Source organism: Coptis chinensis, chromosome 3 (genome assembly GCF_015680905.1).
Source record: "Coptis chinensis isolate HL-2020 chromosome 3, ASM1568090v1, whole genome shotgun sequence".
Classification (NCBI taxonomy): Eukaryota; Viridiplantae; Streptophyta; class Magnoliopsida; order Ranunculales; family Ranunculaceae; genus Coptis; species Coptis chinensis.
In genome coordinates this window covers 24210963-24237183 of record NC_141458.1, presented here as the reverse complement: position 1 = coordinate 24237183, position 26221 = coordinate 24210963, and the positions used below count along the sequence as shown (strand labels likewise).

Sequence of the window (26221 nt, the reverse complement as noted above, 5' to 3'; positions counted from 1 at the left end):
ATTTATCTATTGGACACCTCTATTTGACCACTAGTTTGAGGATGATACGGAGTCGCCACCTTATGGGTAACTTTATATTTATTGACTAAAGCTTCAATAACTCCATTACAAAAATGTTTTCCTCAATCGCTAATGATGGCCTTAGGTACGCCAAAACGTGAGAAGATATACTCATTCATAAGCAATACTATAGTTTTATGGTCATTATTACGACAGGTTATGGCTTCAATCAATTTAGAAACGTAGTCTATAGCTACAAGAATATAAATGAAACCATGCGAAAGAGGAAACGGACTCATGAAATCAATACCCTAGACATTAAAAATCTCCACTATAAGAATGGGATTTAAGGGCATTATATTACGTTGAGTAATACGTACAAATTGTTGACATCGAATACACGTTTCGTAGTGTGCATGAGCATCTTGAAACAGGGTCGGCCAATCACTCTAGTAGAAAAAAGAGTTTTTGTGATTGTTTTAAAATGTTATTTCAGAATTCAAGTTTTCACATTTTTGAAATTGTTTTGGGTCACAAATGATATAAAATGGTTTTTGTAACTGTTTTAAAATGTTTTTTTTGTGACAATCGTTTTCGAAACAGTCACAAATGTTTTTTTTTATAAGAAAGGGCCTATAAATGTGTGGCATATTATTTGTGACTAGTTTACAAAAACAATTACATATTACCCGATTATTGACAGTCATTGAAGACCAAGTATTTCTCGGCCACTAAATAATACTACTTAGAAACACAAACCACGTTCCAACAGTTCCAGAAAAAAAAAAAACGTTCGATCTTCCACGACTCTCTCTCTTCACTTGGGCTGTTAGGGTTTCCAATAACCGTTGAACTCGATTCCTTAATCAGTGTTCATTAGCACTTCCAAAGTTAGTTCTCGTCTCTCTCTTTTGATTTTGAACTTGTTCGTACTAAAAAATATCGTTTTTTGAGTTCTAAGCAATTTTTCTTTCAAAAGCAGGGGAATTTCAATTGATTTGACAGTGGAGTTTTATGCTTTTTAGTTGAACTGGTGACTTGGGTGTCTTTCAAATTATTGGATTTGGAGACAAATTTGACAGATTAATTGATTAGTAGTGCTTACTAGCTTGTGTTTTTGTACCAAGATCTACCGTTTTGTCTAATTCATGATTATGATCATTGGTTTGTGGGAAGTAATATTGGTGAATTGAAGGAAAGAGAGGGGGATAAGTATGGCTAATACTGCTACAGCTTGTGTCGAGAAGGCAACTAGCCTAGTGATATGCTGATTGGCTCAGATTGGGGGTTAAACATTGAGGTGTGTTTCTACATTTTGCATGATTCAAGTTTTTTTTATTGATCACAACTCTAAATATGACTGTTGATGATCGTATTGTGATAATTAGTGTAAATGGTTGTTAGTGGGTGGAAAAAGATAATTAACCAGAAGAAATGAAGCCATCATCTCTTTTTCCATTAACATTAGTCTTTGCTAAACCAGCTCATCAAGTCCTTCACCATTTTTTATGAGATGAACATCATTTGAATTAGAATTACTCTTTAGCAAAAACAAAAAACCAGAATTATTGAATGAAGAAATGCGAGACTTTGAAGAATAGTCTTGCTTGCTTCCGAGTGTGTTTTTTTTTTGGCTTATGGGTTTCTTTAATTTCATGTTCTGTTGCCTGGATTTTTTATCTTTAAATGATGGAATGATTATCAGTTGCCTTAGGGATGGTTAAGCAGGGGTGTGATTGTTCAACCCCAATCCCTTTTTTATTTATTTTTCTCAACACCATTCGTAATAGTGCTTATATAAAGTAGTATCCATTATTAATTCCATGTACAAATACCTTAGTCTTAAGCTATGTCTTTTTGTACAAGTTCTTGTCAATCTGTGTTTTCTAAGAAGGTGCACCTCAACTGTTTCAGTCTACTTTTTTTTTTGTTCTTTGAAGGTATGCATTAATAAGGATTTAATATCAATGTCTTGTGATTGGCTAGTTCTTCTCTTTTAGGCAGTGTTGAAGAAACAATGCTGACAAAAATTACCTATTATAAAGGTGTTGGATTTCTCGTTGTAGGGTGTAGCATGCACAATTCATATGTATGTGTATGATGGTTGTTGTCCTCTTAGTTGTCAATTATCTGTTTGTTGGTATTGGGGGTTTTGAGGATTTCCTACAATATATTGTTTCAGCTCTTTGGAGGTATTATATATTGTCGCTTATACTTAGGAACTGTATATGTGTCATATATGTTATGGGTTCCGTATTTCGTTGTGAAAGAGTGGATTTATGTGTTGTGCATGCTTGTAGACCTTGGAATTGATGTTGCTGATCATTGATTTTATATGTTGTTTGCGGATCTTTGGTCTTATATGGCATGTCATCATGGACTAATTGTCTAAACAATAGGGCAGTATGCATAAGAACATTAGCACGTAACTGAAATTTACTGCATCCCACGTTATACTCACCCACCCATCAATGTGTGTTCACTTTTATTTTTTTCTATAAACAAACCATATTAACATTTCCTTGTTTGGTGGTATTTTGAGTGTGACCATAGTTTTGTTTTGTGATTCTATCATTTGTGTGTGTAAGATGTCTTAAGTTCATGCAAATGCAATAACGGAAGCAAGGGTGTGCTTTGTTAACTAGGTGATATCATGTGTGCTTTATTAGTTGCCATATCTTTGTGTATATGGCATAAGCTTATCGCAAGGTGGTAATGGCAGGGAATCAGTAGAGTGTTTATTTGACATGCCTTCATGCAACAATTCAAGATAGTTGGGTTTAGCTTTATATTGAAGTCAAACACCGATCTAGCTGTTTTCTAAAGGAGTGAAGCTTGCTTCAGGTAAGTAGAACTCTTATATAAACCTTAAACTATATTTTCATTAGAATTAAATGTAAGCTAGTTAGCTTTTTTTACGAACAAGTTTGAATGGATTACACTAGTAACACCGATTTTGACTATGTATGGTTTAGCTGTTCACACAAGGTTATGAAAAAAGTTTGAATGGATTATACTAGTAACTCCCAGTTCACACTTCAGATGATTCCGGACTCGTTTTAGAGTTAAAAGTATGGTTATACTGAACTTGAATATGGGAATGTTGGTTTATCTCTAGCTATGACTAGAATAAGTATTCCAGATGCATAAGAATTTCATGTTCTTTCTGTGTGTGGATATAATTTCTTCATTATTATTCTAAATATAGTTTTAGTTAACTTACATGTTGAACACGTGTGGACTGCGTTTGGCTAGTGCTGAACAGACTTAACCATTTGACCAAGGAATAGGCTTTGGTTATATAAAGGTACTTGATATTGGCCTTTACGATGAAAAGGTGGGAAGTACGTGACTAAAAGGATGCTATGTTTTTATTCATAGGTTGCTAATGAGCTTAAGTTTTGGTATTGTTATATTTAATTTTACTTGAATTTCATGAAGTGGATATACACACCCATATCATGTTAATTAGCTATTCTTCGACCATGTACTCTTTCTCTCTTCAAATCATTATACTTTCTATAGAAATTGTTAATATCAATTTATTTTAAATTTATATTTTTTGCTACCAGTTCTAGTGAATTTCAATTCTAGCTGTTTTAGAGATTCATTCTCGTTTGTCTCTCTCTAGCTCCATCATCCAATTAACAGGTAAATTTTATTTCATATCTGTTACTATGGATATTCCTATTTGTACAATTAATGTCATTTTTTCTCAGAAGTTATTGGGATCGTTATGTTTCTTTGTGATAAATCGATGGGTTTTTTTCTGCAAGAACTGAAATTATGAAACTTATTGGATGCAACGTGTTACTCTCACAGCTTATTGGATGGAGTCGAGGATCTATCAACTGCAAGAATGACACCCCTTGCTTCTGACTTGGTTGAGCTTAAGATAAAGCTAGAGGCCCCAGAGCTCAATGTAAGTGGATACATTTGATGCAAGTAGTTATCATCTTTTGGGTTCTTTAAAAGGCCAGTTCATGATCTATAACACCTCTAATCATATGTGCTAGTTTAAAGAACTAATAAGTAGAGAACAAAAGTATGTGCATACAATGAACTATTTTGCATCGAGCAACTGTTCTAGAAATACTTATATCGACTTCTAGCAACCATTATTTTTTAATTCTCTTAGCATGTGCTAGTCTATTTCTGATTTTTTCCTTATGTACATGTGTCTAGGAAAACTTTGAGCTAAATAAGACAATTACATAGGCAGGAAAGAGTAGGGTTTGAATTCCCCCAATCCTTTATTGCAACTCACAGTGTTTTTTGATATGGCATCTGAAAGTACACGTGTCTTTGGTTTCTGTACTCAAAACAGTTTTATATTTGTGCTTTGTACTCAAAACATTATAACAATCATATGGGTATTTTGATATACAGATGTATTAGGTATGATTATCCATTGTTGAATATTCTTCTATGTGTTAATAGCATGGTATAAATAAATTGCTAAGTCGTTGGTTAACTTGGTAGTTGCAACATACTGTGTTCAAAGGTAAAGTCGGCCACGAATTTGTTTTTCCTGGTCCATGTAAGCAGTCTAATCTATGCTGCACTATTGCCTGGGTCCTTTTTAACCATTCACACTAGTAGCACTATTACTTGGCTAGGCTAGTTCACACTACACCAAAACAGGATATTAGTAATGCACACTTTTCTTAGTTCCTAACGTTTTTTAGGTGTAACTACGTTCCTAACGTTTTTTGGGCGTTAAAATTGCAAATAATGTGTTATTTTAATTTTCCCGGATTTGAGAATTAATTTGTAACGTATTTTAAAAGTTTTGTTTTGACTATAAACCGTAAAGGCCAAAGTTAAGATAATAAAAAATAAAAAAAAATAAAGACAAAAATTAGACTTTTGGGCGAGTGGAAAAATGGAAAGGTTGCGCTCTTCTCTTCTCCCATCTCCCATCTAAAACTAAAACTGACTAATATCTCACTCATATTTTTCCATAGCCCTCTCTCTCGCTCAACCTAGTCAACACTTCTACTGCCACCGCGCAGCTGCCATCCGGTAGTTTTCCCTTCCTTCTTCTATGGTTTGATAATCTTCATCATCTAATTATTTCTATTTTTTTTCACACTGCTAGGTGTTTAATCAACAACTAAAAGTAATTTCGGTGCTAGTTGCTTCATTTATAACCAAATTAGGTATGATTTTTATTTTGATATCTTATATTCATCAATGTAAAAATTTGATATTTTCATATATCGCATGTTCTATATGTGTAATTCTGGTAGGTGTTGAAGTTAATGATTTAAGTGGTGATATTTTTTCTTTTCCTAGTTTTTGGATTGTTCCTCGCTTATAGATTTTTCTTAAGTCTTCACTCGTGCTCTCTCACTACTACTCGTTACTATACTAAGATGCGAAATTTTCAATATCTTCTTGTCTTGGTTCATTGTTATATTGCGATTTGCTGTAAAGGTATGATTTTTCATTTTTTTTGCATTATGTTTTTTTAATTAACTCTAGACATTGATCCTATTACAATTATTTGCTCTTTGTGTTTACCTACTGTCTTACTTGCATAATGTTTCAACCAATTCCAAAAAATGGATGACTACAGACTTGGGAGTGTGTATAGGAAGGGGGTCTCCCATTTTATTCAATTTGCTAGACACTAAGACTATCATATGATATTGATGACGAATCTATGCTGCATGTCTTGTTTTCCGTCTTGTTGTCAGGAGAGTACAAGTGTAATATCACCATTCCTTGGAAGGTGGATGGGTCATTCCATAACCAAAAGAAGTGGAGTTTATGGAATAACAATTCCATGGTGAGAATCAATTGATTCAGGGTTGATTTTGCCCTCTGTAAATATTTTGGTGCTTGTAGTCTGCCCCTTGTATCTGGAAGGGTATGGTTTAACCCCAACCTCAATGTTGGTTACTTAAAATAAGCCTGCATTTTTAAGACCTAGCCATTCCCAAGTGTGCTAGAGATCATATCTTTGGTCTGACTTAATGGTTACAATCATCCATTGAATTTTAATTAGTGTATGGATTTGGCATGTATCAATGAACTATCATTTTCTTTTGCTACGTATCTGCTTGCCATGTGAGATGCTAATTCATTTATTGTATACATTCTGTATATCATTTTTGTAGATGTCCATTGCCATTAATCATTGGTCTTAGAGCATTGAGAACCAATTGATTTCTGATTGGTACATATGTATGCACAACATTGACATGGCTTTTATCCATCATTTAAGTTAGATGAAGTGTCTAATTTGATTGTGTTCTTCACACTGGTAGGTACATGAAGGAATATGAGGACTAGTGATGCATGACAGTCATCTTATACTATTCTTCAATTGGTTAATAGCTACTTCTTGTTCTGAAAACAGATGACACAACATAAGAAGTGTAATGTTTTCCCCTTCCACCCATGGGATCCAAAGGAGGAGCAAAAACGGAGTCGTGTTATTGGTGCCACACACCACAGAATTGCTCATCAAAATGGGAGCAGAAAAGCTCAACTGCCCAGGTTTGCACTGACTTGGGTTTTCATTCTTAGTTGGTTCACGAGCTGTCCCCTTAATTTCATGGTTAAAATGTAGGGCGCCCATAGCTTGTTCACCAAGATAATTCAGTATTTACATAATATAGTGCTAAAGTTGGGTAAGTTGGAATATATATGCCCCCCCCCCCAAATATTTTTAAGACATTGAACGTATTACAATTTGTGTACGGGCAGGGGGCTTCTGATTTTATTCAATTTACTAGTGACAAAGACTATCATCTGATATTGACAAAATATTAACTATATACAAGTTGATATCTATCTATGTTGCATGTCTTGTTTTCAGGATAGTACAAGTGGGATATCCCCTTGGATGGTCGATTGGTCACTCCATAGCCAAAAGAAGCGGATTTTATGGAATAACAATTTGATGGTGAGAATCAACTAATTCAGGTTTGTAAATATTCCCAAGTTTTAGTTGTTGATGACCCTCGGGTAGTTACGTTAATTTAGACTTATATTATTTTTAAGGGTTTCAATAAAAAGGTTAAAGGCTTTCATTATTCATATCTCAAATAATATATATAATTATATACCGAGAAGTAGTTCAATGTTATTTAATATGTGAGCATCAAGCACTACACCATAAGGGTGATTTTGTAATGCACTCGTTTTTCACCCTTCGAAGATCTGGTTTCGATCTCTTAGTTTGACGGAAAAAATTATGAAAACGGGGGAATTTAGTAATTATGTTGTTAGCTTTACTGTTGATTCTCCTTAAAAAGAATTTTCTTATTGAATTTTAGGTCTGATCTCTTTTTAAGTGTAGACGTACTTGTTGTATAGTGTTAAATATTTTATTTCTTCTTTGTATTGGACATTGGGTTTTGATTGTGATTAACTTAACATCGTATCTTGATCTTTTTAGATGACAAATTTTGCCCTTAAAGGAACATATAAACAAGATGAGCTCGATGTTGTTCAACTTCATATTATCAAGACGGTTCGAGCCGGCTGAGGACGACGATGCATCTTAGCGGCTATGTTTGAATGACCAGATTATTAGCGTAACCAATTAGATTACTAGTCACTAGTCGCTAAGTATTCGATGAATATGGTCTAGTACTGTACTATTGTGTGGACGTGTGGTAGTTGCCAAAACTTTGTTTTGATCTTTTAGTTCCTTGTTTTTCGTTTTTCATTTCTTTTATTTTTAACTTTTTCAGATCAGGAAACTTTCTGACCAGCAAGAAGACTTCCACCTTGGTTGGATGTCAAGCTCGTATTGCGTTTGTTCGGTTTCTTTAAGAATGTCTTTAGAACAATGTGAATGTGACTTGGTCATAATTCTTTCGTAAGACTTTTATTTGTATATTTTGTAGTACTTATTGATTACCCAAGTCTTACGTGTATTTTTGCTGCTAGAATGTTTCAATAGAGTTGGTGAATGCTATTTTAATTTTAATGGATTTCATATCAGGTGTTGCAGGTCCATTTCAATGTGAAAAACAAATATAACATTTATCACGGTTTTCCAATAACCGCAGTGAAAAATGTCTATTATATGATGGTTCTAAATTTAATATATAACTCTTTTGCCATAACTGTCGCAAAAAAAATGTTTTTTGGTGATTTTTTTGGCATTTGTTACCATTTTTTTATGGTTTTATGACCGTTAAAAAAGATGAATGCATAACCGTTTATTTAAAATCGTCACAAATGATATGATTTGTTGTGGCGGTTTTTGAGCAGTTGTTACTGTTTTTTATGGTAAAGAGAGGCTAGTATGGAACAAAATGGAAAAAAAAAAATGACTCACTCCGTCACGGTTTTGGAAAAAAAAAAACAGTGACAAAAGACATTTTGTCATTGTTATTAACAGTGATATAAAACCTTTTTTCTTGTAGTGAATAAAAACCGTAATGAAGAACTTTGGCGGTAGTTTTCTTTCTACTAAAATAACCCCCATATGATTGTTCATGGCAGAAGGATAAGACTTCACTGTGTTCCCACTGGTAAATGCAACGACGAATTATCTGATCCGCACAATATTTAAAAAGGTAGGGTTCATCCTAGTAGTAAAACTTAACTTTGGCAAAAAATTTCTTGCATTCATTCCTAGTCTATATCTCAGGAATGATCTCAAACACTAAAAAGTTAACAATGTCTGCATACCAAGATGTAGAAAAAATTGAATAAAGATGCTCATCCGGAAAAGAGTCAGATATCGATTCGGAATCACTGTCATCCTCATTAGTTAACCTAGATAAGTTATCTGCAACTACATTTTCATCTCCTTTTTTATTCTTAATTTCTAAGGTAAATTCAGTTAGGAGAAAAATCCAATGGATCAATCTCTGCTTAGCATCTTTCTTTGCGAGAAGGTACCTAAGCGTGACATGGTCTGTATAGATGATGGTCGTGGAACCAACCAAGTAGGGACATAACTTATCTAAGGCATAGACAATGGCTAGAAATTCCTTTTCAGTAGTAGTGTAATTATGTTGAGCATTATTTAAGGTTTTGCTAGCATAAAAAATAACTGTGGATTTATTATCTAACTTTTGTCCTAGCACAGTACTAACGACATAATCACTAGCATCACACATAAGTTCAAAAGGTTTTGATCAGTCTGGTGGTTGTATGATAGGTGCAGAGGTTAAAGCGGGGTTCAAAGTTTCAAAAGGCTGTTTGCAATCATGATTAAAATAAAAAATTACATCTTTTAAAAGTAATTGTGTTAAAGGCTTAGCTATTTTTGAAAAATCTTTTATGAAATGTCTGTAGAAACCTGCATGGCCTAGAAAGACTCTTATATCACGGACAATCTGTGGTATAGGCAAAGATGCTATTTTATATATTTTAGCTTCATCCACTTCTATTCTATTTTTAGAAATAATATGACCTAAAACTATGCCTTTAGTGACCATAAAATGACATTTTTCCCAGTTTAAGACTAAGTTCTTTTCCTGACACCGTTTCAAAACTTTAAAAAGATTTGAAAGAAAAACTTCAAAGAAATGACCATGAATGGAAAATCATCCATAAACACTTCCATGAATTTCTCCACCATGTAACTAAAAATATACAGCATATAACGCTGGAAAGTATCAAGTGCATTACAAAGGCCAAAATGCATTCTTTTATAGGCATATGTACCGAAAAACATGTGAATGTAGTCTTCTCTTGGTCATCAAGGTCAATAATAATCTGGAAATAGCCAGAATAGCTATCTAAAAAACAATAGTAAGCATGGCCGGCTAAACGTTCAAGTATTTGGTCGACAAAGGGTAAAGGAAAGTGATCCTTACGTGTCATAGTATTAAGCTTCCTATAATCAATACAAATTTGCCACGTTATAGGAATTCGGGTGGAAACTAACTCTCCATCGACATTAAAAATGATTGTAACACCTGATTTCTTAGGGACTACATGAACTGGGCTCACCCATTCACTATCTGAAATGGGGTATATAATGCCATTGCCAGCATCGAGTAATCTCAAAACTTCCACTCTAACTACCTCTTTCATGGTAGGGTTCAAACAACGTTGTGGCTCACGGTAGGTTTTCGCATTATCCTCCAAATATATGCGATGTTTGCATACGCTAGGGTTAATACCTTTATTGTCGTCTAAAGACCAACCAATCGCAGAATGATATTAACGAATAACCCTACTCAAATTTGCCTCTTCAGCAGCAGATAAATGAGATGAGATAATAATTGGATGAGTGCCATCCTGATCAAGATGAATGTATTTTAACTCAGCGGGAAGAGGTTTAAGCTCAAGGGTGGGAGGAGTGGGAATGAGGGATCCAGGAGGGTTTTTCTCCTCTACAACGCAGATTTGTTCAGAATGAGTTCTTCAAACTTAGGAGCTAGATCTATTGAGGAGTCATGGATAGGAGTAGATTCTAAGAGGGCATGTACTTCTTGGATGTAAGAATCCTCAGTACTGCCAAAGAAAAAAAATTGGTGCATCTGATTATCGAGAAATGTTTTGTTAAAATAATCTTGAGCGAGGCTCTATCATCATGCTAATTTCGCCATCTATAGTTGTGTATGGTGTATGTTGCATCATCTTAAAAACATTTACTTTAACAACAAGGTTTACAAAGGAAATGGACATTAAACCATTGTGACAATTAATAAGGGCATTGGCAGTTGCCAATAAATGATGCCCTAAGATGATAGGAATAGAGTCATGAGTGATTTCTGTGTCTAGAATGACAAAATCGGCTGGGTAATAGAAGTTTTGTACTTTAACAAGAATATTTTCAACTACGCCCTTAAGATACTTAATCGAACGATCGACTAACTGCAAAGTCATTTTAGTCAGTTTTAGACTGTGTATAGTTGTTGTGAAAGTATTGCCTAAGGTGCATTGTACAGTAGGACGACCAGGGTCCTTGTATTTAACGATTCTGTTGTGCTCAGTTAAAAAGGAAAATTGTTATGTTAAGAAGGCTCCTTTAGGTATATTTGTTTTCCTCTTTGTGGTGCACAAATCTTTAAGAAACTTAACGTATTTTGGAAGACGTTTTATGGCTTCGAGGAAAGATAGGTTTATAGTTAAATTTTTGAAAACTTTCTTAATCTCGTCAAAATTATCATCTTTCTTTAACATAGCTAGTTTCTAGAAAATGGTGGTTTTTCTCTATATTTAGCATAAGTGTCAATAGGATTATTGTCTTTTTCTTTAGTTTTTGTCAATTTCCCCTTCGGTTGAGGTTTAACTAGTACTTCTACCGTGGTAGGATCTTCAGTTTCAACTATGGTATCTAGTAAGTTTTCTTTATCTTGTTGTGGGGAATTCTCAGGCATTATTAATTACTTTGTTGTCAACCACTTTCCCTGAACGGAGAGTAGTTACGGCCTTTAGTTCTCCTTGTATTATATTTTCATTACTAGAATTACCATTTAATTCAAAGGTTGTGTTTGTTGATTTTGGATTAGGTACGGGTTGACTTGGAAAAACGCCTTTTTATTATGTTTTTTCTTGGGATAATTGTTAAATGGATTGTTGGATAGCTAGTAATATCTGTTGTTTAGTTTGCATGCATGCATCGAATCTATCAGTTTGGGAAGGTTGAGTTGCCAAGGGTTGTATAACAGGAACTATCTCACGTTGATTATTAACGGGTGGATTTTGATAGTTGTTGTCTATTGGGACTAAACTTCTATTATTATGATTATAATTACCTTGCCCTTGTCCTTGCCTTGGTTGATATTGATTATAGTTATTGGTAGACCTAACATTTTGATTATTAAAACCTGTAAGTGCTCCTTGATGGTGATTACTATGCCAACTAAAATTAGGATTTTGCCTACAAGGTGCGTTAGGTATATAATTAAAAGCACAGACATCTTCTGGCTGTGATTATGGTTGTTCATAAGCAAGAGGACAATAATGATCGGAATGGTCAAGACTATAACAGAAATTACAGCGAATATTGTTTATATTCATGACGGGAGTTGGTTTTTCTTCTTGTTTATTAACAGAAAGGGCATCTACCTTATGAGTGAGGGATTCAATTAAAGTTTTAAGTTTAGGATGTTGTTTAATCTCAAACATATTGGCTGCCTTAGCTGTAGAAGAAGGAATGGAGCGGGAGTAATCGTTACCTCCCCAGTTGTTACTTTTCTTGGATTGATTATCTAGAAAGTTTTAAGCATCTTTGGCTCCTTTACCTAGGAAATTACCTCCGTTCATGATATCTAAAGTTTCTTTATGATGTTGGGATAGACCTTTGAAGAAGGCACGAACTAGTGTGTCTTTACTAAAATTATGATGTGGACATTCTACTAGAAGATCAGTGAAATGATTCCAAGCCTCAGAAAAGGATTCTTGAGGCTTTTGGCGAAAGAAATGAATATGTGATAGCATTTCATCAGTCTTCTGTGGTGGGTAAAATTGTTCCATAAATAATTCTATTAGTTTTTCCCATGTATCGACAGAGTTCGGCTTTTGTGCTATTAGCCAAGCAGCCGCTTTGTCAGCTAGGGTGAAAGGAAACACCCTGAGCTTTATTTGTTCAGGTCTTACGTTACACCCTGAGCTTTATTTGTTCAGGTCTTATGTTAGGATGATGAAATGTAGTAAGAACTTGTTGTATCCTATGTAAGTGTTGATAAGGCTTCTCATGGTCTAATCCATAGAAAACAGGTAGCAGATTAAATATATTGGGGGGGGGGGGGATTCTAAAATCTCCCGTAGTATCTACAAGAATTATACAGGACTTAGGTCCATCGTTTAAAGCCTTATAGAAATCAGAGAGGGGTCTTTCTGCTATTTCTTCACCCATTACTATAAATGTAATGTTGGTGGGTGTAGGTGGTGTGTGTGTGGTGATTGGTGAATTTCTAGATAGGCGATTATTTCTGCGTCTATGATAAACTAATATGGCAGGTTTATGCATACCATATCTTAATCTCATGCAAGTTTTAAGTCTAATATGCAATTCCTAACGAGCATGCAAAAATAGCCTGATTATTACTAGAAATAGAATCCTCTTACAATAGATTCGAGGATGTGTAGAGGTGTTACCTAGAGCGTCCTTGCTATGCGTATAAATAACGTCTTCAACAGCCTTGAAGCACGTCTACGTTATTTGAACAATTATACGAGTACTGGTCCGGGTACACGGTGTAGATTGTGAAGTCCTGTAAAAAGATTAACCTTATTAGTTTTAAAGTTTTAAGAATTAGGAAAAGGGTTTTTACTAAGGGCTTCGTGTTGGGCCTTGATGTCAGGCCTATGAAACGGGCTTTGGTAATGGGTGGGTTTACTTACTAAACTAATATTCAATTAATAAATTTTTTTTGTATTTTTTATTAAACCAACGGACAGGTCACTAAAGAATTTGAGGGAGGTTGTCCGTGACGTCCGTTCATAATTAGAGAACCCCCTGTCAATTAATTAGAGAACCGTTTAAAATGAAGAAAAATAATTTTTTAAAATTTTGTAGTTAATAGCATACGAATACTGTACTGTACTCGTGAGATAAGATTTCAAATAATATTAAAAAATTAATTTAATCTAACTAACCTAGGGCGCGTGCGTGAGTAGAATTAGGGCAAATTGGGCACGGGTCGCGGTTAAGATGTGAAAGCGGGTCGCGCTCAGTGAAGGCAATTTAAGGGCGCGCGCGCGCTTGTGAAAACTAGGGTTTCAAATTTTTAGAGTCAGGTCACGGGAGGGCAGTGAGTTGGCTGAACAACTCGTATGCTCTCGAACAGTAGTAGAAAAATTTGAAGAAATTACGAACAGTGTTTTAGTGTGTTTTGTGAATAATGAAAACATTGTTTTGTAATCTTAACACGCATAATGTAAGCAAACTAGATGGCAAGCGGCGCCATTGATAATATAAAATTTAAATGGATGAGAGAACAGTAGATATGGACATGGAGAAACAGTAATTTATCAAGATATGAAACTCTCTAAATAATATGAGATAGGGAAGAGTAGTCGTGTTCGCCAAACTCTAGTCGTACACTACTTGAATGTAAGTTTAGATTATCAATATGTTTTACTAGTGAGAGTCAAAACAGTAGATTTGAGGGTAAAAACAATGAATTTAAATGTTGAATAAAGATATTATAAGGGGTTTAATCCACCACACGATTCAATTGATTATTAGTTAGTATCGAATTGCTTGTATTGATCCCTAGTGAAGACCAAGTCATCTCGAATTGAGGTTTCACTAGCATGAGAGTATACCTCTGATAAAATGCTAAATGTACGTTTATTTGGTTTTATTTCTTTTACTTAAGTCCGAAGTCCGAAGACCAAAGTCCAAAGTCCAAAGTCCGTATAGTCGTCCGTTTAGTCAAGTTACCTTACTCACGTGGGTTTGGTAAGATAGGTCGAGTAAGGGAAACCTTAGGGCTCGGCAAGGTTCACAACTGGAATTACAACTTTTAGTGAGTAGGATTTTAGGTTTTTTAGTTGGTTTAATTAATTTAACGAAAATGTAAAGTACTAACGGTGATTTCGATGTAAATAAACAAAGATGGAGAAACAGGGAGAGGGTTAATCATGCTTATGCAATAATTATTTTTTAACAGTTTATATTATTACATCACTACAGCTCTAATTCGTCTTGAGTTCATAGACAAATCCGAGACGACGTCGAAGTATTGATCTTTAGCGAAATGCCCACATCTCTGAGCCGCATCGCACTAGCATAAGAAGTTGAACTAATATTTCATCTCTGGAATATCATTTCAGCTCCTGGTTCGATTCTACATCAGCTGGACAAATTAGAGAGTTGCCCGACACTGCAGAGTCGCTGGAGACATTTTGGGTCTCTCATTGAGGTTTCGAGCATCGACTCTCAAATTTATGCGATCTCGATCATTTTGGGACCGGATGTCTAATCTACACCTAATTCCTAAGTAGTGATTCTAGAATATCAAAGAGTTAATCTGGATTTTCACACGAGCAACATAACCCTCCCCCTGAGCATACGAGTTGCTCAGTGAAGGCAATTTAAGGGCGCGCGCGCGCTCGTGAGTTAAAACCAGGGTTTCAAATTTTTAGGGTCAGGTCATGGGAGGGCAGCGAGTTAGCTGAACAACTCGTATGCTCTCGAACAGTAGCAGAAAAATTTGAAGAAATTACGAACAGTGTTTTAGTGTGTGTTTTGTGAATAATGAAAACATTGTTTTGTAATCTTAACACGCATAATGTAAGCGAACTAGATGGCAAGCGGCGCCATTGATAATATAAAATTTAAATGGATTAGAGAACAGTAGATATGGAGATGGAGAAACAGTAATTTATCAAGATATGAAACTCTCTAAATAATATGAGATAGGGAAGAGTAGTCGTGTTCGCCAAACTCTAGTCGTACACTACTTGAATGTAAGTTTAGATTATCAATATGTTTTACTAGTGAAAGTCAAAACAGTAGATTTGAGGGTAAAAACAATGAATTTAAATGTTGAATAAAGATATTATAAGGGATTTAATCCACCACACGATTCAATTGATTATTAGTTAGTATCGAATTGCTTGTATTGATCCCTAGTGAAGACCAAGTCATCTCGAATTGAGGTTTCACTAGCATGAGAGTATACCTCTGATAAAATGCTAAATGTACGTTTATTTGGTTTTATTTCTTTTACTTAAGTCCGAAGTCCGAAGACCAAAGTCCAAAGTCCTTATAGTCGTCCGTTTAGTCAAGTTACCTTACTCACGTGGGTTTGGTAAGATAGGTCGAGTAAGGGATCGTCCAAACCTTAGGGCTTGGCAAGGTTCACAACTGGAATTACAACTTTTAGTGAGTAGGATTTTAGGTTTTTTAGTTGGTTTAATTAATTTAACGGAAATGTAAATAATGTAAATTACTAACGGTGATTTCGATGTAAATAAACAAAGATGGAGAAACAGGAAGAGGGTTAATCATGCTCTTGCAATAATTATTTTTTAACAATTTATATTATTACATCACTACAGTTCTAATTCGTCTCGAGTTCATAGACAAATCCGAGACGACGTCAAGTATTGATCCTTAGCGAAATGCCCACATCTCTGAGCCGCATCGCACTAGCATAAGAAGTTGAACTAATATTTCATCTCTCGGAATATCATTTCAGCTCTGGTTCGATTCTACATCATTTGGACAAATTGGAGAGTTTGTTTGACACTGCAGAGTCGCTACGAGACATTTGGGTCTCTCATGAGATCGTATTCGAGCATCAAAGACTCAAAATTTGTACAGTCTCAGTCATTTTGGGACCGGATGTCTAATCTACACCTAATTCCTAAGTAGTGATTCTAGGATATCAAAGAGTCAATCCGGATTTTCACACGAGCAACATAACCCTCCCCCTGAATGGGGGATTAGTTCATGGTCATTGGAAGAATAATTAAACTTGCTGTATACATTAAATAAATAAATGCAGGATAGAAATTTAAACTTGAAAAGAAATGACTTTTATTAAGAAGAAAATTACTTACAGTATTTAAGCTGCTGGAATAAAAAGGACAGAATGTAAGTGCTGGAATGAAAACTAACTAAGGCATAAGCTAAAGCATAATTGTTGAAGGAGAATATCTGAAGAGCCCCCCTCATATATATAGGCTGGATGGCTAGAGAAGGATTTAATTGAGTTTTGGCCGTTTCTCAAATTGAGATGTTGTCTGCATGTGAATTTCTTTTATCCAAAGTTTTGTTTACGAAACAAAACTTCATTTAATGTTTCGTCCTTTTATGTTTTGCTTTTGTCCTTTTGCTTAATTCCATTTCAATCTTTGAACAAGTACGTGTTTTCTCACATTGCAAGGTGGCACAAATTTGTGACCATCTCTTGCCACCTGCCTATGCTGACTCGTCATGCCTTTTGGGCTCGCCGAGTGGGTCCACTTAGTGTGTCCAATGGCGGCATTGATTTTGGCAGTTTTTACAATTTTCTATCTTTGCGTAGGGTTCGTTGCCCTGGTCGCTCTGGCAGTTCACTAGCCAACGTCGGCATCTAGATTTATCAGATATGAGCTTCGGAAGTTTGCTGCTTCTTTATATGTGGACCCGTTCTGCACTGGTTTTGTTATTTTGGAAACTTCGGCTCTAGTCAGGCTTTGTTGGGCTTCACTGGGGTTAAGTGGGAAACTTCAAATATCCCGGTATCCCCGTACTTCGATGCATGTTTTATCATTATATTTATGTTAACTGCGGAAACCTGCAAAAGTACGAAATTATAATTATTACATGATTATTAAACACATAATTGATCAAAATGCTATGTTTCTCGGGGTTTAATATTATAGTTTTGGGTGCTTATCAACCTCCACCACAAATCTCTTTGGTGGTGACTCTATACTCTAGTTCTCTGTTATAAGCTCTTTCTCTAGTTACTCATAATGAAGAACTTGACGTTCTTTTATGCAAAACAATAAAACTCTACTCATCCTCACATCGCTTCATAAACCTCCTCTAATGGAGGTTTAGTCTTGTGTCATAGGAATCATTACACTAAAATAATAATAAGGAGACATAATTGAAAAGACTATTGAATTGAAAATTAACTAAAGCTTTTGATTAATGAGAATTAATGGTGGCTACAAACTAAATTGTTCTAACCCTAAAGAAAGTAAAACTAATGAAAACTAAACTAAATTAAACTAATTATTAACTAAGGAGGGGAAGGTAGAAGAGGAGAGAATAAGTTTTGCCTTAACCCTCTTTATATAGGAGTATAGGTGTTTAGCAAAAACCGAATACCGAACCAACCGAACCGAACCGATTCGGGTTTTTTGGTTTTTTAAAGACCCAATTCAGTTCTCGGTTCCTAAAAGTAAAAACCGTGGAGGTTGGTGTGGTTTTCGGTTTCATGCCTCGGTTAACCGGTACCAACCGAACCGAACTGAAATTTATGCTTAACCTAAAATATATGGCTTGATCTTAGAATTTTATCTTGGAATTTATTGTGACCATTGACCTTAAAAGTATAAAATAACCAAACCTACTATCACCAACTCCAATCTTATCTCTCCGGCCGCCATCTCTTTTCCACTCTCTCATTATCATCTCTTTCCCACTCTCTCTCAAACAATTAAACCAACCACCTCTAAATAACTAAGAACAAAAATATGTGCTTGTTTGTCTCTTTGGGAATCTTTTTTTTTTTTTTTTTATCTATTTTCTATGGGTCGTCCTCCTCATTCCACGCTTGGGAAAGAAGAATCACAAAGTGGTTTAGATTGAAACAAGTAAAATGAAGAAACAAAAAGCTAGATCTACAATTTTAACTTACAAAATTGGTGGTCTTACCTTTGTTTTTTTTTCCTAATCTAATCTCTTATTTTTTTTTTTTGTGTGAATTATATGATAAAATCAAGAGTTTAAATCTATTTAGTTGTAAACAATTGATAAAGATTCAAATTTGGATAACTTTTCTTTCTGATTTTTGGATCCATTGGTTTGACAAATTTAACTTTCAATACAAAGGTGCAAATCGATAAGCCGAACCGAACTGTAAAACCGGTTCTGTTTAAATTCAGTTTCTCAACTAGCATGGTTCGGTTTAGGTTCTAATTGTTGAAAACCGACCATCTCAGCTCGGCTCGTAATTTGACCATGAACCGGATCGTAAACACCCTTATATAGAAGAGAATTAAGGTTACATTTTCGTGCATGGGCAAAAAAAGGGAGACTTTGGGCCTCTAAAGTGAGCCCAAAGTCCATTAGGTTAAGTCGATCTAAGGAGGCCACAACTGTTAGAAATTACTTCTGTACCCTTTTTGTCTACTTTTACAGCTCTTATTAGGGCAAGGCCAGGTCCATTGGAAAGTTTATTCTGAGTTGGTCATTTGGACATAAAGTAGGCCCAATTCTGAGGCTAGAGTCCAAAGATACGACTTATTGAAGTTCTATTGACTTTTCTGTCATTTTTCTACCCGGATTGACTTTGACTTCCCAGCTTTGACTGTGATTGAAAAGGATTTTCTCCATGATTCTTGGGCTTTAAATGTAAAACTTCCTTGGCAATCATCTTGACTCATTTTCCATGCAAAAGTGGTGCCTTTAGTCACATAATCAACTTCAAGTCTTGAAATGCACAAAAAACACGTAAACAGTACTAACTATCATTTATTATAAACATAATTGCCCTAAGTAGAATACTATTAAGGGGTTTAAAATACACTTTTGGGTGTTTATCAACCGCCATCAATATGTGACAAGGATATTGGCGGTCCTCTGTTGATCAGGTAAGTTGTTGTGCTAATGGAGTCTACCCAGAAGTGGTTGGGCATCCATGCTAGCATACACATACACTTTTTTTTGTCAGTGTTATGTGTAGGAACCATTATTTCAGAATGAATATTTCTACAAACCGTGAAAACCACGTGCAGCGGAATTAATGATTCTCACGATTTTGGATTGGAAAACATACCTGTAAATCCGGTGTGATAACTCTGAGAATCTAATAGCTATGAAATCAGCAATCACCTCTTGATCTTTTGTTGTATTCCTTTCAATAGATTGGACGTTGTGTGGGCAACGATCTACCAACTAGGGGTGTAATACGGGGCGGGCCGGGTCAACCGTGGGTCAAATAATGATGGGTTGGGGTGGGGTGGGTCTAGGTTGGTCAACCCCAGTGGTCACCAACGGGGCGGGGCGGGGCGGATTGAAGTGTCATGTCTTAGTACCATCACCCGACCTGTTGGGTAAGCTTACGGGACGGGCTTTGGGCGGGTCATCCGGGTCGGATGGAGTGGAAATTATCATTTTAACCCAATTTCACCGAGAAAAAAACTTTCTAATTCTACAAGTAATATATTTCTAATTCACAACATAGAGAAAAAAAAATATAATCAATCAATTAAAAATAAACAAAAATAAAAAAAACTTGAACTAAAACCCAAAACAATATCTGTAAATTTGAAACTTTTTTCTTGTGATTTATCATTTGTAAATTGATTATTTTCCAGAGCGTGATAAAATGAAGATGTGAGTGAGGATCTATGGTACAAAATAATAAAATATAAACTAAAAGAGTTCGAAATTAATACAAAGATGAATGATTAATCTTCTCCAAAATTCGAAAGTTGAATTTAAACTTTTGATATTTGCCAATGTTCAAACTTGAATATTCGAAATTGATGTTGAACTCATAAGTTTGTGTTCATATCTCCCAAATTTCTACAAAAGTTAAAAGAAAATATAAACAAAATACAAAAATATTAGAATTAGAGTCTTTAAATTGTGCGGGTCAACGAAGTTCGGGTCAACGAGGTTGTGTCGGGTTTAAGCATACCCATAGTCCAACCGCGTAAAAACGGTGGCGGGGGTGGGTCTATTTTCGGTCGAGTACTGGTTTGGGTGGCGGGTGAAGACTGGATACCCTACCGGATGATGGGTCAACGGTTTTTTTTACACTCTTACTACCAACCCCTTTCTTTCTCACAAAACTAGAACCGATTTGGATCTATCTTTTCTTGCCTATCTTTTCAATCAAGATGAATAGTAAATTTTGGCCAAGAAGAAAGGTTTCGATTTATAGGCTACAACAGGGACCATGAGGAGAAATTAGGGTTGGGCCTCCTGACAGGCTTGGGCTTCCCATGTTCGCCCAGAACACACGGCCCAAGTCTGTCAACAAATAAATGACTTATTCCACTAAAGGCCATTGTTGTACTACCGCCCTAATCCCAAATTACGTGTCAGCGTTTATGGGATCCATATTATATGCTCGTTGATCTCTCCCGTATTTAAGATATCGAATGCCCGTTGATTAAGTCAAATTACTGACAACTACATTAATCAACTTCTTGTGTCCTTGAGCAGTACCACTCAACCTCATTGTTATGTTAGAATAAATCCACCTGCAGGGTTTACATGAGAATCTTTTTGAGGTCCTCAAGGGGACATCATCAACCCGACTTCCTGCGGGTCACGAATTCCTTTTATAATCAACAGCACACCTTACATACAATATCATTACCCAATCCATCGAGTTTGTTAATTCACAAATGAATCTCACTCATTGATGATTTAAAGCAATGTACAATGCACATAAATGCTCGTTATTATATCCGGATTAAGAGGACAAGCATCCATAATACACAGAGGTGTTTGTTCTCTTATATAGTCAGTATAAAGAGAAACAACCTCACTTCGTCCTGTTCAATACACACAAAGTGTACTAGTATAATCCTATAGTCAAGATAGACTAATACCAGATTATACTACAACCGTACCAATAGTTTGTCTAAATCCATCTAGGTTGTGAACGATTACTTATACTTTATAAGGTACTGATGATATAATCTTCTGTGTGTTCACACCATATCATCTACAACATAAAGTATTAGACACATGCATATAACTAATAACATATATAATATGCATAACATTTGCCCATATGTCTCATTTAAAATATAAATAATTAAAGTTATTACAAAAGTAATGCTTTTAGTATATAACCCTATCATTATGTCCATACACTTTGCTGTCCTTTCTAGTTGAGGTGTCCCTGGCAAGGTGTATTCCATATTCATTCCATTATCTACACAATAATTCTTCAAACTTGTATCAACGTACTCTCTTCTATTATTGAAACTCAACTTTTTCACTTTCAAATATGTCTCATTCTCAACCTTGGCATTCCACTTCTTTTATTTTATTTTTGAAGAAGTTAGAGGTTAGGCAGACCTCGACTTGTATTAATATAAATCATGTTCTCAAGTACAGTTTCCCTTGTGCATCCTCTTTTACAATATCTGATAGTGTATAAGAGGCAGGAAATACAAAATAGAATCCTCATGTTCCTTACTCAGCTTAGAGAAGTAGTCGGCGACTCGATTTGCTTCCCTGAACACATGCTTGAAATCTACCCATTCAAACTGATGTTTTAAACAGTCGATAGCAACCACTATGTTAAGGTAGTACCAAGGTGGCTCCTCTATACCAGTAATAGCTCCTACTGCACCCTTAGAGTCTGAGCATACACTAATTCATCTCGCTCCTATCTGAAGTGCTCCCTTCATTCCAGCCTCAACTGCGAACAACTCCTGGGTGATTACCGATCTTTTAGTCGAACTCCCTGTAAAAGCAAGCTTGATGGCACCAAACTCATCTCTGATAGCACCGCCAAATCCATTAGAATCTTCTGATACAGACCCATCAGTGTTGACTATTAATTCACCTGGCTACGGCTTAGACCATTTGCACCATATTGGGGCGCGTGAAGTGAATTGAACTTGAATACCAATCTTGTCAAGTAGAACCTTGGCAGCCACTGTTTCAGGCACTTCTGTCAGCATAGTTTGAAGATATGTCTTCATCTCTTTCTTGATTTTCGCACATACCTGCGCCTCATAGTGTCTTTTCTGCTGGAATCTCCTCAAATTCCTCTCAATCCAAATGGCATATATAGTGGCAGAGGTTACTGCTCTAGTAATTTCAGATTCGAGAGAGGCATTTCGACATATCCTTAGGATGCTATACCACTCGGCAATTGATGCTTTCACCTGAGTGTTCAATCCTAGCCATCCTTTCACCCTCGACCAAACATCTTTTGTATATGGGCAATCAAAGAAGAGGTGTTTGGAATGCTCCCTGGAAGCATTGCAGAAGCAACATATCAAGTGGTGAATAATATTCTTCTTAACCAGTCGATCCTGGGTGGGTAAGCAATTCACAAATAGCTGCCAACCAGTAAAAGAGTGTTTCGGTATAACCAACTTACCCCAAACCACTCGATACCATTTAACTCTTGGTCTGAGCTGCTTTAGTGCCATGTACGTTGATTTGACCGTGAATCTGCCTGTAGCAGTCAGTGTCCAGATGACTTGGTCCTGCTGAAGCATATGGTTGATTTCGGTGCCTTCTATCTTCTTTTTCAGAGCACTATCTGGCAGACTAGAGATAAGGTGGTTCCATCTACCATCAGAAATGAGATCGCTGACCAAGGCAGTGTGAGGGACCTGTAGCAGTTGAACTGCTTTAGCCCATTTGATGAGAGAAGTGTCATGGCACCAAGGGTCATGCCATACATATATTTGCGCGCCTCTCGCTATCTCGTGCCAAACAAGCTTCTGTGCAGCTTTGTGATTCTTTAAGACATTCCTCCAGACCCAAGAACAGTCAGTTGGGATTTCCATAGTCCAGAAGTGTTGCTTCTTGACATGATGTTCAACTGTCCATTTGACCCATAAAGAGTCCTCGTAGCTGGCAATCTTGAACACAAGGCCACAGTAGATAGCCTTATTCCACATGATGGGGTCCATAATTCCTAATCCTCCCTGTTCTTTATCCATTCTAATGAGTGAGTGACTAGCATGGTGCATCTTCGGTGTCATGTCTGGTCCTGCCCATAGGAATCGATTACAAATCTTAGCAATATCCCTCAAAGTCTTTTTGGGTAAGATAAACGTTCGAGCCCAGTAAACATGAAGAGAGGATAAGACTGATTGAATCAATTGTAGCCTTCCCGCATGAGTGAGAGATTTATTCTTCCAATTAGATATCTTCTTGGTGATCATTTCTATCAGAGGCAGGCATTCTTTAATACCCATTCTTGCTGCAGTGAGTGGTAATCCTAGATACGTTATAGGGGGCTGTACCAGCTGCACTTCTATAATATCTGTCAATTCCTGAGCTTCATGATTACTCATGCTTCCAGCAAGGAAGGTAGTCTTCTGTCTACTTAACTTCATACCAGTGCACTCAAAGAAATTATCAATAGTCTTCGTCACTGCCCTCACTGTCATATCATCCCCTATACAGAACACCAAGACATCATTGGCAAAACACAGATGTGTAATGTCCAGTTTCTTACATTTAGAGTGGTAAGAAATTTCTTTTGCCATAACACTCCTATTCAGCATTCCACCAAGTACCTCCATGACAAGGACAAATAAGTAAGGTGATATGGGATCCCCTTGTCTGAGCCCCCTACATCCAGCAAAGTAGCCCTGCGGTGTACCATTAACTATAATAGAATAGTATGGTGAGGAATAGCACATCTTTGTCCACTCAATGAACTTCTCATGGAATCTGAATCTTGCCATTACTTTCTCAATAGTCTGCCAACTGACTGTGTCATATGCTTTGGTAATGTCAATCTTGATGGAGCGTCTTTTAGACCCATGTGCTCGATTATAACTTCTAATAAGCTCATGAGCCAGCAGGAGGTTGTCTTGGATCGATCTGCCAGGGATGAACGCAGATTGTTGCATGGAAATGATGTCAGGCATATACTCCATAATCCTCATATTTATGTCTCAAGAAATATGCACACACCTTTCTCATGTAATCATCAATGAAAGTCATAACATATGACTTTTTGCCATGGGAAAAGACTGTAGCTGGCCGCTAGACATCTGTATGGACTAACTTAAGTTTTTCTACTTTCAGAGTTCTACCCACATTTTGAAAACTCACCCGCTTCTGTCCTCCAATGCAGTTCTCACAAAAGCCGAATTCAATTGACTGTAACATGAGTAGTTTTTCAACTTAGTGAAGGACTTGCATTCCTTTTCCACTCATGTGACCAAGTTTGCGGTGCTACACATCCAAATCCTCTTTGCTATGCGCAATAGCAACCAAACCACATCCATCTATGGTTCTATAGAGAGTACCATTCTTCTTTCATTTTGCCACTATCATAGAACCCCTAAAGATTTTCTAAGCATCACTAGTAAAAGTTGTCACATAACCTTCATTAGCTAACTGCCCCACAGAAATCAAGTTCTTCCTCAAATCAGGGACATGTCTCACATCTCTCAATTTCCATGCAAACCCTTTCAACTTGATATGCACATTACCTTGCCAACAACATTTCAAGGTTGATCATCACCAAGTAATACCTTGCCTAAGTCACCTTTAGTGTAGTTCTCAAATAACTTTGATTTGAAGTACCATGGAACGATGCGCCGAAATCTATCACCCAAGACTCCCAATTGTTCTTTTCCATAGAACATATCAATGTGTCATCATCCACTTCAACAACATTAACATCTTGATTCTTGTTCTTGCTGTTATTTCTTGGAGCTTTACATTCATAATTGTAATGGCCTAGCATGCCACAATTGTAACACAAATCATCACTTGTATCTCTAGGTTCCCGTTCAACATTATCCAGGATTACAGACTATGATTTCCATCTCCCCCTTCTATGTTCTGATCGTTGTCGACCTTTGTATGAACTTCTTCCTGTACTCTCTGTGATTAATGCAGACTCTGAAGTGGATGCACTATCCGACTTCCTTCGGATCTCCTCAGTTAGTATCATACTAACAACTTCATCATATTTCAACTTAGATTTATCAGAAGAACCACTAATTGCAGAAATCGTGGCTTTCCAACTCGGTGGTATCTGCCCAAGAATTGCGCAAGCCATCACCTCATCACTAAAAGTGATTTCAACATACTCAAGTTGGTCTTTGGTCTTATTGAACAAATTATTGAGATGTTCTTTCAAAGAATCTTCCTAAGACATTCTCAATGTAAATAGCTTCATTATAAGATGCACCTTATTCGCAGAGGGTTGATCGTACGTATTTGAGAGAGCTTTCATGAGAGACGTTGTCGTCTTCTCGTTCTTGTTCTTGATGTTGAAGGCTACATACTTTGTCAAACTTAATCGGATTGTCGTTAATGCTTTTCTATCAAGCAAATCTCATGCTCCTTATTCCATCAATGCAGGTTTCTTTCCTATCAATGGTTCATAGAGATTTTTTTGATAAAGATAATTTTCTATTTGCATCTTCAAAAAGCGAAGTTTGTACCATCACACCTCTCAATCATATATGGTTGTATTCTTCTAGGTTGTCATTGCTCCCACTTGAACCAAACTACGGTGAAGTAATTTTTAGTCAAGAAATTTCTTTAAACACCTTGTCCCAAACAACGACGGAGTTAGTTCACCACTCAAGAATTTCTTCAAACATTTTTAATAATTTTGATTCACAAACCACAGCTCCAATACCAGTTGTTGAGAAGTAGAGATCACACTAATCCCGACTAATTAATGACAATTTATCCTCAAGATTCTTGGAATCAATGACAAAACAAGAACACCAATACAACCACAAACAATAATGAAAGAGCAAAGAATAAACGAACACAAGGAACTTACGTGGTTTGGCAATTGCCTACGTCCACAAGTGCGCCAAAATCCACTATAATCAAAGAGTTGTTTACAATGTCACGAGCCTCTCTCTCTCTCTCACACACACACACACACAATTTTGGCACTCACAAATTTATGCTATTGCACTATCATAA

At 36.2% G+C, this 26221-nt stretch overlaps 2 protein-coding genes across 32 annotated transcripts; one reads left to right on the top strand and one right to left on the bottom strand.

Annotated features, from left to right (window-relative positions):
• Window positions 1-711: 711 nt before the first annotated feature.
• On the top strand, window positions 712-7977 carry LOC147508753 (uncharacterized). Of its 31 annotated transcripts, none has more exons than XR_015218186.1 (11): window positions 713-890; window positions 983-1300; window positions 2723-2844; window positions 3573-3651; window positions 3823-3922; window positions 4968-5025; window positions 5102-5162; window positions 5703-5794; window positions 6276-6507; window positions 6830-6936; window positions 7412-7977. XR_015218186.1 is itself a non-coding variant. In XM_086601142.1 (10 exons), the coding sequence occupies exons 5-9, from the start codon at window positions 3860-3862 to the stop codon at window positions 6912-6914; spliced, it is 441 nt and encodes a 146-aa protein (XP_086457268.1). In that variant the 5' UTR covers window positions 712-890; window positions 983-1300; window positions 2723-2844; window positions 3573-3651; window positions 3823-3859; the 3' UTR covers window positions 6915-6916; window positions 7710-7977. The 31 variants fall into 31 exon arrangements, 9 of the variants coding, with proteins under 9 accessions (XP_086457268.1, XP_086457267.1, XP_086457262.1 ...); XR_015218183.1 differs by lacking the exon at window positions 4968-5025 and having other exon boundaries at window positions 714-890; window positions 6368-6507; window positions 7412-7631; window positions 7710-7977; XR_015218200.1 differs by lacking the exon at window positions 5703-5794 and having other exon boundaries at window positions 714-890; window positions 6368-6507; window positions 7412-7631; window positions 7710-7977.
• Window positions 7978-21945: 13968 nt separating this feature from the next.
• LOC147508752 (uncharacterized) lies at window positions 21946-24207 on the bottom strand. Its single transcript, XM_086597605.1, has 2 exons — window positions 22200-24207; window positions 21946-22100 (listed from the first exon to the last, which is right to left on the bottom strand). The coding sequence occupies exons 1-2, from the start codon at window positions 24205-24207 to the stop codon at window positions 21946-21948; spliced, it is 2163 nt and encodes a 720-aa protein (XP_086453731.1).
• Window positions 24208-26221: the final 2014 nt, after the last annotated feature.